General features: G+C 37.8%; 1 protein-coding gene across 1 annotated transcript in view; it reads left to right on the forward strand.

The window, feature by feature from the left end:
- SYAP1 (synapse associated protein 1) overlaps window positions 1-9224 on the forward strand; it is a 15978-nt gene extending 6754 nt beyond the window's left edge. The window contains exons 5-8 of the mRNA XM_009276926.1: window positions 845-990; window positions 6137-6195; window positions 7168-7315; window positions 8865-9224. Of these exons, the coding sequence (XP_009275201.1) occupies window positions 845-990; window positions 6137-6195; window positions 7168-7315; window positions 8865-8992 (481 nt within the window). The 3' untranslated portion in view covers window positions 8993-9224. The remainder of the gene's footprint in view (window positions 1-844; window positions 991-6136; window positions 6196-7167; window positions 7316-8864) is intronic.
- The last annotated feature ends 4135 nt before the right edge of the window (window positions 9225-13359 follow it).

Below are 13359 nucleotides of genomic sequence, written 5' to 3' on the forward strand. Positions count from 1 at the left end.
GCGTGGTGCTCAGTTGCCGACTGAGGTTAAACCATGACAGCAGGAAGGTAACTTCACTCTCTTCCGTCTTTCCATCTTTCCTGACCTACACACCTTCCTCCCCACGGGTCTTAGCATTTCTGGCTTCTGTTCCCTCTGGGTTAAGGTTGGGTATTTTCTTGCTTGCTGGAGGATTATCAGAGGGAAATGTTACCTAAGAAATGGGATAGTCTCCCACTTATCAGAGCTGGTCATTTCCGAGATGGCAGTTTCTAGCTACTGAAGGTACTGCAGACATGCTGAAAGATGTTCAGATAGTGAAATAGTTCTGCTGCAATCTAGGAATGGCTTCTGCCTATAGATCAAAGATGTTTCAGTTCCACCTGAGGCCTAGGGAAGATGTAGACCAATACGGTTTGACAATGATAGAATGTTGGTTTTAGAGAAGAAGTGAACAGGGTTATTTGGCTTGTTGGGTTTGTGTTTAGAGAAGAAGTGAAGAGAACAGGGTTATTTGGCTTGTTGGGTTTGTTAACATAATTTGGCAAAAGAGATGGAACAGCATAATATTTTTCCAAATTATGTATTGCTGCATGCTGTTAATCTTTTTCTAAAGACATAACATTATTATTATTATTGTTATGTGTTCAAGTCCATTGTAACTGTCTTGTAAGAGATCAAGAACTTCTGCAATGATGGATATTTTTAAACTGTGTTAATATCACAAATGTCTTTTTTAAGTTTTTACTTAAATGGCAGCTATGTCTACTCCTTCCCTCTGCATATTTAATTTTATTTCATTTCTAGATTCTAAAAGGAACCATATTTCCAAATGTAGTAATCAAAATCTGTTTGTTCTCTCTAGCGTAAAGGAGGAGGTGTTCTGGAGAAATTATTTCTACAGGGTGTCCCTAATTAAACAGTCTGCACAACTCACCGCACTTGCAGCTCAACAGCAAGCAGTAGGAAAAGAAGAGAACAAAGGCAGAGAAGAGGATAGTCAACTGAAAGGTATGGAAAGGATTTGTTTTAGCACAGCTCATTAAGTTAGTGTCACGCATACTGACTGTATGCATCAGGTGACATTGAATTTTTATCCTGGATTTCCTATTAAGTCAGTGCTTTTCTCACCATACTTGGTGTGTTTGTCCAGATGGGGGAAGAGGAGGCTCCCAGTGCTTTTAAGCCATTTTCCAATTTCAGCCAACTTTGTCAGAAGAGTGGAAATCTCAACAGATGAAATTTTGTACTTGGCTTATAACAGCTCAAGACCACTAGTGGTTTCTGGTGTGCTTTTCTGACTTGTCAGAAAGAAGTAGGAGGTACCTTTGGTTCACCTGATAAGACAACAGGTACTAGCCAACCCAGCCAGCTGGCATATGGTTTGCTCTCAGCTTTTGCTTAGGCCTCAGGCCAAACAGAAGTTAGTGAGTGGTACAGGGGTAGAATTACTGTGGTGGTGGAGGCAGAGACGCATGCAGGACGTGGAAAGGCCCACAATGTATTATAGAAATGGAGGGAGATGGGGACCGGGAGGCTACCTGGGATTCAGCCTTGAGATGAAAAAGCCACTTCAACGTAGGTGTCTTCAGTTACATTGATCAGTTTGTACAGATGATTCTTACTGACCCTCTTATGAACGACTGGGCATCTTTATCTGCATGCAAACAAACTCTGCAAGGAGGAATATATGCAGCTTAAAGAGTATAAAGCAGTTACTGGCGAAGACACAAAAGATAACTAGTAGCTCATTAAATCTGGGCTTAAGCTAGGTACGCTTACCACCCCTGGTAAGACACCTGAAGAATCTTGGCAGGCTGGGTAGGCATTAGGCAGAAGGAGAAAGCCTTCGCTGCACCTTGGAACAGATTCTCATACCCCCAACATCAATAAATTGTCATCATCTATGAAATCCATTAATGCTCGTGTCCTGTTGACACTGCTGGCCTGACTGATAACCAACTGATCGCTGCCAAGTTGACTTCTTTTTCCCCTCTTTCGAATATAATAGCTTTCCATATTGGTATTTCTCCTCTTCAGTCCTTGCATTGCTAATGATCCCATCTTTCTAAACCTACCTCAGTTTCTAATTTCACCTTTCTTATCTTTTTACAGACTTTCTCACAGCTCTTTTGCACAACTTGGTAATTTTCTGCACAGTCTGAGCTAAGGTTACTCAGCTGGGCCCTGGCTCCTTGGACACAGGCAGCTGAACCTTGGGGTGAAGGGGAGGTTACAAAGGGAGTTACAGAGCCGGGCTTGCATGTTGCATAGAAGATACCTTTTAAAAAAGGACTGTAATAGTTTCCTCAAGCTTTTGTGTGTGTGTGTGCCTTTGCTGTCAGTTTGTCTCATTCTGTTTCTCATAGGTTCTGCTCAGAGTGCACGTGTGTTAGCACAGGCAAGGTCCCTATCTAGAATGAACAAAGTAGTTTTCTCCAAGTTAAAATCCAAGCAATGCTGACAAGACAGGTCACTCCAGAATCTACTGCAGGCCACGAGGCACCAATTCTGATTTCTTTTATCCAGGACAGTTGTCTGCTGCCCCAATGGGCTATATACAGTCAAACATTGCAGCATGTCCCCATGTTGAACAGCATGCTGTCTGTCAATCATAGAAACGCTACTCATGCTATTTCAGGCTTTGTAAGCTTAAAAAACATCATGGCCTCATTTGAGCGTATTACATGGAGCACAGAGGAGATCTAGGCCAAATCTATGCGAAGTGACCACGGGCCATGTGCACTCCAGAGGATGCTAGCCTTTGAGGAGAGTATGCTATTGCCAGCACACGCCAGTGGGCTGTGGGGAGCAGGGTTCCCTCCCTGGGAAGATTTGCAAAGACAATATAGAAATAGCCCAACATGATTTACATGTTTACTATAATGATGTAATTCTTTTGCTCAGTATAGTTCAAAAGACTGCTTTAAGCAAAGTATTACAGAACTTGTGTTTGGTTTGGGGATTTTTCTGTACCTTTAATTTAAAATATGTGCAGGTTAAAAAACGAAGTTGAGAATTACATGATAGTGAATCTTCCTACTGTTTTCGTAGTTTGTAAGCATGTTCTTTTCTCTCCATAGACACAGAAGAGCAATAGAGGAAATGTGATTATATGGAGAAACAACTGATCAGTTTTGTGGAAGCCGAGACTTAATTTTTTTTCCTCGTGTAAAAGAGCTACTCTTAAATGTCCTAGACTAACTCTTTCATCGTAACAGAAAGCTTTTGTCTTTACCTTTCAGTGCAGACTGTATTTAGGCTCATTTCCTACTTACCTGTTCATGTCATGTCACTTCTACACTCCCACCATATTCAGCTCCCATTTTTGTCATTTTCTATGAGCAAACCGTGTTTACTGTTACCCTGTGCAGGTGCCATCATCTCAGGAAATCGCTGGGATTCTCATAATTTCATAAACTTTTGCACCTAACTGGCATCTAAATGCATTTATCTAATTTTCTTTCTTGTATTTCTTTATTGTTGTGATTTTTTTTTAATCTTTTTTGGATTTCTGTTCCTCTGAATTTTTTATTACGCCAACTGATAGGATTATATTAGAAACTATTAAGAGTAGTGACTGTCTTCTCTGGTTTCTGTAGCGCCTCACAATAGATCTTTGAGTATTGGATCCTTTCATTTGCTACTGCATTTAGTCCTTTGTAGAGAGGAAAAGGTTGCATTTGGAAAGATTAGAAGCATAAATTCTGCCAAAAGATACTTTCTTCACTGTTGTTTATAAGCATATTCTCTGTGAAGTCTGTTTACTACCAGTATGCTTCCCCTTCCCACTGACTTTTTTATTTGATTTCTGTTTCTGCATATCATTGCTTCAGTAAACCAATTTCAGAAAAAAAGAAAGCTGACACTGTCGTGGCCGATTGGCTAGTCAAATAGAAGTTACTCTGTCATTAATTACAGTGCTGAAGGTTTCCTTTATGCAAGCTAAATATGTAGTTAAGTGGGCAGTCTTAGACTGTAAGTTCCTAGGGCAGCATAACCTCCTTTTTTTTTTTTTTAACAGTACAATGCTCACATTTGCCAAACTATAGCTGTTTTAATTGAAGTGTCTCAACTCTACAGCAGAGATGGCAACTGACCCTATTGAACAACAAAACTGTTATCTTTGAGTCATCCAAACCCTTGGAAATTGCCAGTCAAAGAGAAAGTTGCTAGATAATACCCAAAGAGTTATTCTAGTAAAATTACCATTGTGACTGAAAACAGAACATATCTTTATTTAAAAAAAAAAAGGGAAAAAAAAAAAAAAGCACTGTCTTTCGGCCTGTTGCGGATCTCATACAATTCAGAAGACCAGGATAGGATACGCAGATAAATTTACTGTCGTAATGACTGTATATTCTGTAATGACAAAGATACATTTACCAGACTGTAGTAAATACGTGTTTTGTTTGATTCGAAAATTGCATAGATTTGGGAAGCTCTGAATCATCTGTGTTACTTTTGATTTAAATAACCTTTTTGAAGGTTGGATTCCCTAATTGGAGGCTAAAACTGGAAGTAATTGCCTGTTGGTAACTCTTCATAATGTTCAGAGTTTCTTCTTAAAGCTGACTGACGTCTATAAAATAGAATTAATTGCCTTCCATTTTTATCTGTCTGTCTTCTTACCTGCTGTTTTTACAAAGTTAAATTAGCATGGTTGATATGAAAGGGAAGAAGAAGGGACAAATGGAAGACATTCCACGTTCTAGTGTAAAGACTATATAAGATCTATAACAAAATGACAAGTTCTAGTCCTTCTCCCAGTGTTAATAACTATTTACTTGGGAATGAAGTTACCTCAGGGGCAGAGAGCACATCAGCAGTGGAAGAGGTGATGCCAGGCCAGTAGATCCAGAACAGTGCTAATGGTACGTTAGTCACATCAGACTGCTGCATGGCCCAGTGCAGAGCTGCTGTGCCACTTCTGCATGAGAGCAGCAGATGGAGCTTGAGGCACCTCCCTTGCACGGTGCTTTGGGCACTCGGTGCTGACAGCGAAGAGTTCGTGCCATGTTCTGCAGCCTCCCGGAGCAGGGAGTGCTGGAGCCTGTTTGGCTGTGGTGTTGGGTGCAATAACAGGTCCTCTGAAGACTGGGAAGGGGAAGGAAGAGAGAGGATGGGACAGAGCAGTGGGCATTGAGTAGATGAGCTGTATAAGCAGTTACAGCTACCAATTAGGGAGTTAGTTTAATTAGAGCTGATCTTAATTCTAAAAATTAAGCCTGAAAAAATTCCCCCTTCGGAAATTGCTGAGTAAGCAGGAAGGGTCCACCTGGGCGCACTGCAGTAAGCAGTGCAGCAAGCTCAGAGCTGCTCTGCATGTTTAAACAAATAGAACTGCTAAGCAAGCACTCCATCACTACCACAACCTGCCCAGTATGTTAATTGTTCTTGCAGCCACCTGGCTCTTTATTGTGACTCCTCTACCCTGCTAGTTGCACAAGGAGGAAAGCTGAGGTGTTCCTTTACCTGCCAAGAAGAAAGATCTGTCCTTGCTTGTAAACAATCATTGTCTTCCTAGTACCATGCTACTAAATACGGAATGCACAGTGAGTTTTCTTAGGAAATTGGGAGCAGCTTCTAGGGTTTATGTTTTTCAGTGACTTCCTTTGCCTGTGTGAAAGAAGGCAAGGCTGCGGAGCACTTGCGCTCGCGTGTGTTTAGGGGTGTGCATACAGATGTAGTCTGGTACACCTCAGAGTAACTAGTGCCCGTGTCAGTAGTAGTACCCAACCAGGGGAGTTTGGGAACTTCTATGAGAGGCAGTAACTGGATTTCGTGACTAAGTCTACACCTTTGTAACTTTAAAGATCTTGTGACATGTGGTGTAATTTGTGTTTTATAGAAGACATTCTTTCCGATTCCCAACTGTTCCTATTTATGTAGTTCTTTGGATCGGTTTGAGGGGCAGAGGCGTTCCTGTGATTTAACTTTGGAGTCATAATTGCTAAATTTGCCTTACTTAAGAATAGAAAATTGCTTCTCTTCTGTTTTGTTGTTGCAAATGCTTCACCTATGGCTGAATTCAGCCTTTCACCACCAGGATTCCTTAAAACTTAAAATACAGTATTTCCTTGTACATTTAATAGCTATGCAGAATAAAGATCTTTATATACTTAAATGTAATCTACCTTTTTCTCCCTCTTGACAGAAACAGTACGGCCAAAAACACCACCTGTTACAATAAAGCCTCAAATAAAATCTCAGGAGGTAAAAATGCTGTTATATTTTATCTGGTATTTAGTATGTGAAACTGTAACTTAATAGGTAATTATGCATCTTTTTGAGTAAGTTGTGCTATGAAACCATAATAATATCTGACACTCCTAACCTGCTGCTGTTCTGCTGTGATATTAATTTTTAGTGCATACGCTTTAAACTCATTTTCAGTAGAAGAAACTTTCATTAGTATACTGCACATTATAATAAAACATGTTTTTACTCTGAAGAGTGACGTTTCCAAAATGTCTGGAGTAGAAGGTTTGCATTGTATTTAGACATGAGGGATACCTTCATAAAAATATATTTGTGTGCCATGTTCTGGCCAACTCTTCAGCAGTTGTCAGGCTTAAGTATAGGAAATCTAAATAATGCATTGCAACAGCAACATTATTTTATTGCAACGGCAAGAAGAGTTTTGCTTGATACTGCAAAAACCTTTAACTTAGGCACGTAATGACCCTTGTTCATTTCTGGATTGTAAAATCAGTGCCAGAGAACTCTCTTGGCAGAAGCAGAGCTGTGCATTCACTTGCCAATAATACGCAGTGGACTAAATTAAGCTAGAGAGGTTTCCAAAGAACAGTCCTCTCAATCTTATTTGTGTGTAGAAAACTGTTACTGAATTGTGGTCAAAATTTAGTATTAGTCTTAGGTACTGTTCTAAACTACTGAGTTTATTACTGAAGATTACAAAACCAGAATTGAAGTTGTTAAGAGAACACAAAAAGGAGCCTAGGGTGAAAAGCAGATCATGTATAACTATGTAACATTTTTGTCTATACAAAAGTACTCTTAAAGAAAAACAGCCCATAAAGAAAAAGAGCTGTCAGAGTAATGCATTTGGTTTGTTTCTTCGCTGAGTCTATCGAAAAGGCAGTCAGTCACATGAGTGAAAGTATGTATTGGTGACATTTTCCTTCCCCTTTTTGGATAAGCTTATACAAAAGTCTCTTACTGCAGGATGAGGAAGAGATTTCCACAAGTCCAGGTGTATCAGAATTTGTGAGTGATGCTTTTGATGCCTGTAATCTGAATCAGGAAGACCTAAGAAAAGAAATGGAACAACTGGTGCTAGACAAAAAGAGAGAAGAGACTTCAGTAGTAGAAGGTAAAGCCGTTATTACCTTCTGTGTCTTAAATACAGTAATTCTAAGATAGATTGATTTAAAAAAAAAAATTGTAATTCAATTTAGAAAAGTCGATTTGTGACCGTTTTTCAAAGTGTATGAAACAACCTGCAATGAAATATTGCAGAAATTAATGATAATTCTTACCACAGTCGAACCACGTCTTATACAGAACGTTAGCCCTGAGGAGTTTAAATCCAAAGAACCTAACAATTTTTAGGTGGCTCTTTTATGAAAGTGACAGTGGAGTATTTTTTTCTGTCTACCTCCTCCTTTCCCTGCCTTCTCTTTCACAGGTCCTTATGTGTATGAATTTTTCTTTCTTTAATTGACATCCTTGTAGGCAAAGTACAGTATTTGGAAGTCAGGCTGTGTTCTCTTCTTGTGACACCAGCTAAAAAGGCAGTATTTGCACCAGACTGTGAGCTTGCAGATGCCTCTGCTGTAAAAGGTTTACATGCATTTGTAACAGTTAAAATTTAACAAATAGCTTTGAGAATGATGAGAAGAAATGAAGTGGGGCTTATACTTAAAATAATTCAGAAGAACTAATATCAGTGTAAAAAGCATACAAACAATCTGTGATGATGTGACTCTGGCCATACACAATGAACTATTTACTATGAGGACACTTGTATCTGTAGATGCTTATCATAATACCATTTTCAGAATTCATCTTACAATGTGTTTTGGATGTTGCTGAATCCTTGTTTTCTGAAATCGTTATTTTTTCCAACACATAGCCAAGCTTGAGGGATTCTTAAAAGTAGTATCAGTTCCTTGCATTTAACTTTTTGATGCAAGTGTTTCAGTAAGTCATTAATGTGTAATTTGTTCAGAGAAATCTCAGCTGGCCTTACTGACTTGGACTGTGGAATTACGTACCTTCATATCTAGGCTGAAGTACTAACCAACATGTAACACATCAAACACCCATCTCCTCCCCCATACTCTTGCATATGATAGTTAGAGCTAATTAAAATGGAGATTAACAACACAGGAATGCCTTCTGACTCATTTTTTGCCCTGAAGTATGAAATATGATTACCTTTAACCCTGAGCTTGCTTAGCTACAAATGTCAGTGAGGAGAATACCTGCTTCTTTTTTTAAATTATCCACAGTATTTGATTGTGATTTTTTTTCATAACAGTATTTTCAAAAAACTTAGGAACTTCACTTATTTTTTCCGGACATTTAAAGTACAAAGGGAGACTCAGTTGATAGTAGACTGAAAGACTAGGAAATGAGCTTGCAAAGGGACGCTTGTTAGAACTAAGCTGCATATTTGCTTTTTGTATCTTTATTACAGTATGCACATAGGAATATAGACTTGTATGTTAATTAATTCCTATCTGTGGTCAACAGAAGATGAAATTTCTGATCTTGAAGTTTCTTTAGTTTTTAAGGAGAATTGTCCATAAAGTTCGGGGGATATAAGAGAGATTCAGTGCAAATTCATCTGGTTTTATATAAACAAGCAACATTCTGTATTATCAATTTAATTCTTACACATCATTTATCTCTTGTAGAAGAAACTGCTGATTGGGAAAAGGAATTACAACAAGAGCTTCAAGAGTATGAGGTGGTGACGGAATCAGAAAAGCGTGATGAAAACTGGGATAAAGAAATAGAAGAAATGCTGCAAGAAGAAAATTAAGCGTTTTTACAAAATCACTATAACCCTAACCTTTCTCTGAGGACTGACATGGATTTCTGCTTTCATATTTTGCTTACGAAAGATCTTCAAAAGACATAAGAGAATCTCAGATCTTTATAATTCCATATGGGGATACAACCATTATTTCTGTTCTTTATATGAGCAGTTTCTGAACTTCTACATTCTTCAAAAGCAAAAAAAAAAAGAGGAGACAGACACTGCAGATTATATGTCATAATTAAAAGTGATAACATTATTACGTGAAGCAACAGTTTAGTTTGAGGCATTTTTAGGTGGTCAAGAAGCTCTGCAAAGAGATTTCTAAATCTAAGAATCTCAGTTTGTTTGTCTACAGCCTTTCTGTTTGGGATGTAAAAATGGATGTTGTAAGTAACTTAGTCCTTGAAAATAACTCTCTCACCACATTTGCACTCTGACCCCTGTATAATCTGTAAATGTGTACTATTTTAAGGTACTTGTAGCTAATAGCTTTCATGTGTATTTAACTTCCTTAATGTATGTGGCCAAAGAATTTATAGAAAACCCTATCGAATAACTTCCGGTAATTTGTTATAAAAAAAAATACTAATTCAGACTCCAAAAGAAGTACTGATTAATTTTTGATCAGATATTATTAACTGGCAAACATTTAAGCATTTAAATAAGAACAGAGTTATTAACTGCTTGAATTAAACTGTTGTTTTTGTTAAATCATCACATTAAGATATTGCCTTTCCCCACAGAGAAAAAATAGTTTAATGTATTCTTTCTTCAGAAGACTGTTATGTTTCCATTTAATTTTGCTGTCTGAGTGAGAGCAAATTAAATATTTCTCTTTATTTTAAGTGCTGAAACACTTATGTAAAAACTTTGGCTGGTTTGGACATCTTTATTAAATACTGTAGATATGTATAAAATTGGCTCATTTATTTGGAGGGAGGGCAGAGAGGGGCAAACGTTTCAGACTTACACAGATTTCAAAAATATACTTTGTCACAGGGCTTAAGACATGGAATTTAAATAAAAAATAGTTTTCTTTAAAAGATTTTTCGATTCTTCTTAGGCATCTGGATGTTTCTTGTAGTTTTACCATTAAGTCAGTATCTTTATGTATATAAATGAAGATTTGATGTTCTATTTGTCATCTATTTCATAAACTTCTGTGACAAAACATTAGTGAAATTCCAATTATGAAGGAAAATGGGTAAAATGAAGTAGGTAGGAGCCATTAAACACAATTGCATTGTAGGCATGTTACATACAGTAAGCTCTGTCTTAATGACATAATTCTGCAGAAAAGTCTGTAAAGAGACTGAAAAGATTATAGCTGTAATTACTCAGGCAATACTCATCCCATGGGAATTGAAAAGAGCTAAGTAGTTTTAACTGCTGTTAACTAAGAAAGACTATTTTAAATTGTCTCTATTAGCAACCTGGACAGAAAGCCCTCCTGTATTTCTCATCATGGAAAATGAACTGTTTTAAACCTGCATACATTTGACTTCTCAAATTAGTTTCTTTATTACCATACACTTTCTCAACTACAAATCATCTTAAGCACGATTTGTATTTTTATAGTGTTTTTCACTTTTAGTTAACAGATGCAAGATAAATCGTGGTAAATAAGAGCTACTTTAGGAGCTTTTTATATCCGGGATTAATTAAAGGCCACAAAAGTTAAATCTGTTATGCTCATAAAGATCAGACTATTCAAAGCTTGACGTTTACTCTTGACAAATACAACTGCTCACAGATTTAAGCTGGAGACATTAGGATCTGTCTACTGTACAGTTTGACACGACACCTTCTAAAAAGATGGGCAGTTCTATTCTGATAGTGGCAAATCTTCCCCGGATGACTCGGAGCCCAAAATCACTGCTCCAAATGTCTGCTTTCTTAAAAACCAGCCTGATCATTCCTAGTGTTCTCAGGTATACGACAGGCGTGTTTGCATGGGGTTTGTACATCAAGCCTCGTCTTTCTTTTTGTGTAAGCTTAGCCTATATAATGGTTATAGACATGAAACTCCATCTTTTATGAAAGATGGCTCCTACATATAAAACCTTAGTTTTCCAAGTCTCATGAAAAGCAAGTATGTCTAAAAAAAAAACCAAAAACCCACTACTTAAATTTGCATTTCAAAAGGCAATAATGTAGCAAGGCTTAATCTGACTGAGCTCTGATATTTGAAGTCTCTTAATCAAAAATCATTTTAATATTTTCAAATCTGCATATCTGGTTTTAACCTGGAAAGCTGAAGTAAGTTTTGTGTAATCCTGCACAGTTTTCAGGACTGGCCCATGCCTTTCATTTAGGTCAGTGCTACAAGTGCCTAGCAGTTTTGATTGTGCATGGTAAGAGGGAAAGCGTCTGTGTTCCACTTGTCACATGGGATGAACACAGGTGACCTCTTCACGTTCACAGTGAATTTTGTAGGCCTTTGTAGACCAAATATGTCTCAATAATATCCTTCATAAGCAAGTACGCTGGCGTTTTCTTATCTTTCCAAGGACTGGGGTGGTGCAGATGCTAAAATCTGGCAAAACAACAACAGTGCAAAATCAAGGACAAAACCAAAAGAAACCATGAATGGAACTAAATAATATCAACCTGTGGAGACAATGTAACAGAAAATGCAGTTGTTCAAAACATTGAGGAAAAGCAAACAAATGAACAAGAAGATGGTTAACAAGTTTTCTTAGAAGAAACTAAACTTTCAGATTTCGAAGCTAACCTTTGAAAAACAGGGAAAAGATTGCCCAAGATCCATTTAGGTTAGCTTAGAACAGTGATACAGCTTTCTTCCGAGATAACATCATCTCCGGTTACTCTGTGCACCAAAGCATCCTCTTCAACGATCAGTTTACTAGTCCAGTTGCTATTAATATGCATATGGGATTTTTTGAGTCAGTAATTTGTTCAGAGGAGGAGGAAGAGGAAAGATCATAAAAACCTGGATTAAAAGAAGTGTAGTAAAATGTTCCCATACATTCTTATTCAATCATTTACAGCTGTTCTTTAAAAAAAAGTTAACCAAAGCTTTCAATTTCCTGAATTGTTTCAGTAAACTTTGAATTTCTTCAGTTTGTCACTTCAGTTGGGTCATAAAACTGTTTTTTTTTCTCCTTGCCGTTTGGTTATCTTGGTGTTTGTTTGGTGGGGTTATGTATGTAGTACCAAAGTGCGGGATGTCAATTTTAACCTTATGCATTTAAAGAATAACCCTATGTCAGGAGCGTATCACCTGACCATGAGATGCCTCCTTGAACTCTTGGCCACTCAAATATTATTGACTTTTACTTTGCAATAGCTGTTACATAAAAGGGAACGAAGCGTGTCTGGTCACTTACCGGTGCACCGCCAAGCAATGGCAGCCACGTCGGGCCCTCGGTCCATGTGCTGTATCTAGGGTCTAGTTGGACAATCACAGCGTCGAGAACCACACTGGTAACGGCCTGGGTTTGAATTCAGCAGAAGTTTAGAAGTAAGATGTATTGTCTGGCCTGATACTATACGTTGCAGTAAATGCTGACTGATATATCTATAGCAACCACAGTACAGTAGCCTAGCCTTAAATAATGTTACCCATTAGTAGATTTTTGTTCCAAACTACTCATTTTCAATGCTTTTTTCCTTTATTTTAAATATTGGGGGGTGGGGGTTTTTTAGATCCGCGTTCAGTTTTTTTAAACAAAATGGTGAGTAACAATGAATTAATTTCTTGCTATATTTTCTTTGTATTATTTTGAAGTTAATTATTTCAGAAAACAATTGCTACAAAAACATCAGAAGACATTTGCAACTTCATTTTCTTCCCAGTAGAGCCCAGTATTAGCTCTCTCTATATATATATGAAGACCATGCATATATATAAATGCAAAACCACATCTATTAGTGTGTCTAAATACATTCAAAAAATCACAATGTACTTTTCCTTTTCAGCTGTTACTTTTAACTAGATACAATTGAGAGAGGAGGAGCAACCAGAATAATTATCATTTGTTTGTCACTATCATTTTTAATGAGACAGCGCACTCTGTAGAAATTATAGAATCATAGAATAGTAGAATCATTTAGGTTGGAAAAGACCTCTAAGATCATCAAGTCCAACCATTAACCTAGCACTGCCAAGTCCACCACTAAACCATGTCCCTGAGCACCACATCTACACCTATTTTAAATACCTCCAGGGATGGGGACTCCACCGCTTCCCTGGGCAGCCTGTTCCAATGTTTAACCACTCTTTCAGTACAGAAATTTTTCCTCATGTCCAATCTAAACCTCCCCTGGCGCAACTTGAGGCCATTTCCTCTCGTCCTATCGCTTGTTACTTGGGAGAAGAGACCGACACCCACCTCGCTACAACC

Source organism: Aptenodytes forsteri, unplaced genomic scaffold (assembly GCF_000699145.1).
Source record: "Aptenodytes forsteri isolate BGI_AS27 unplaced genomic scaffold, ASM69914v1 Scaffold273, whole genome shotgun sequence".
NCBI lineage: Eukaryota > Metazoa > Chordata > Aves > Sphenisciformes > Spheniscidae > Aptenodytes > Aptenodytes forsteri.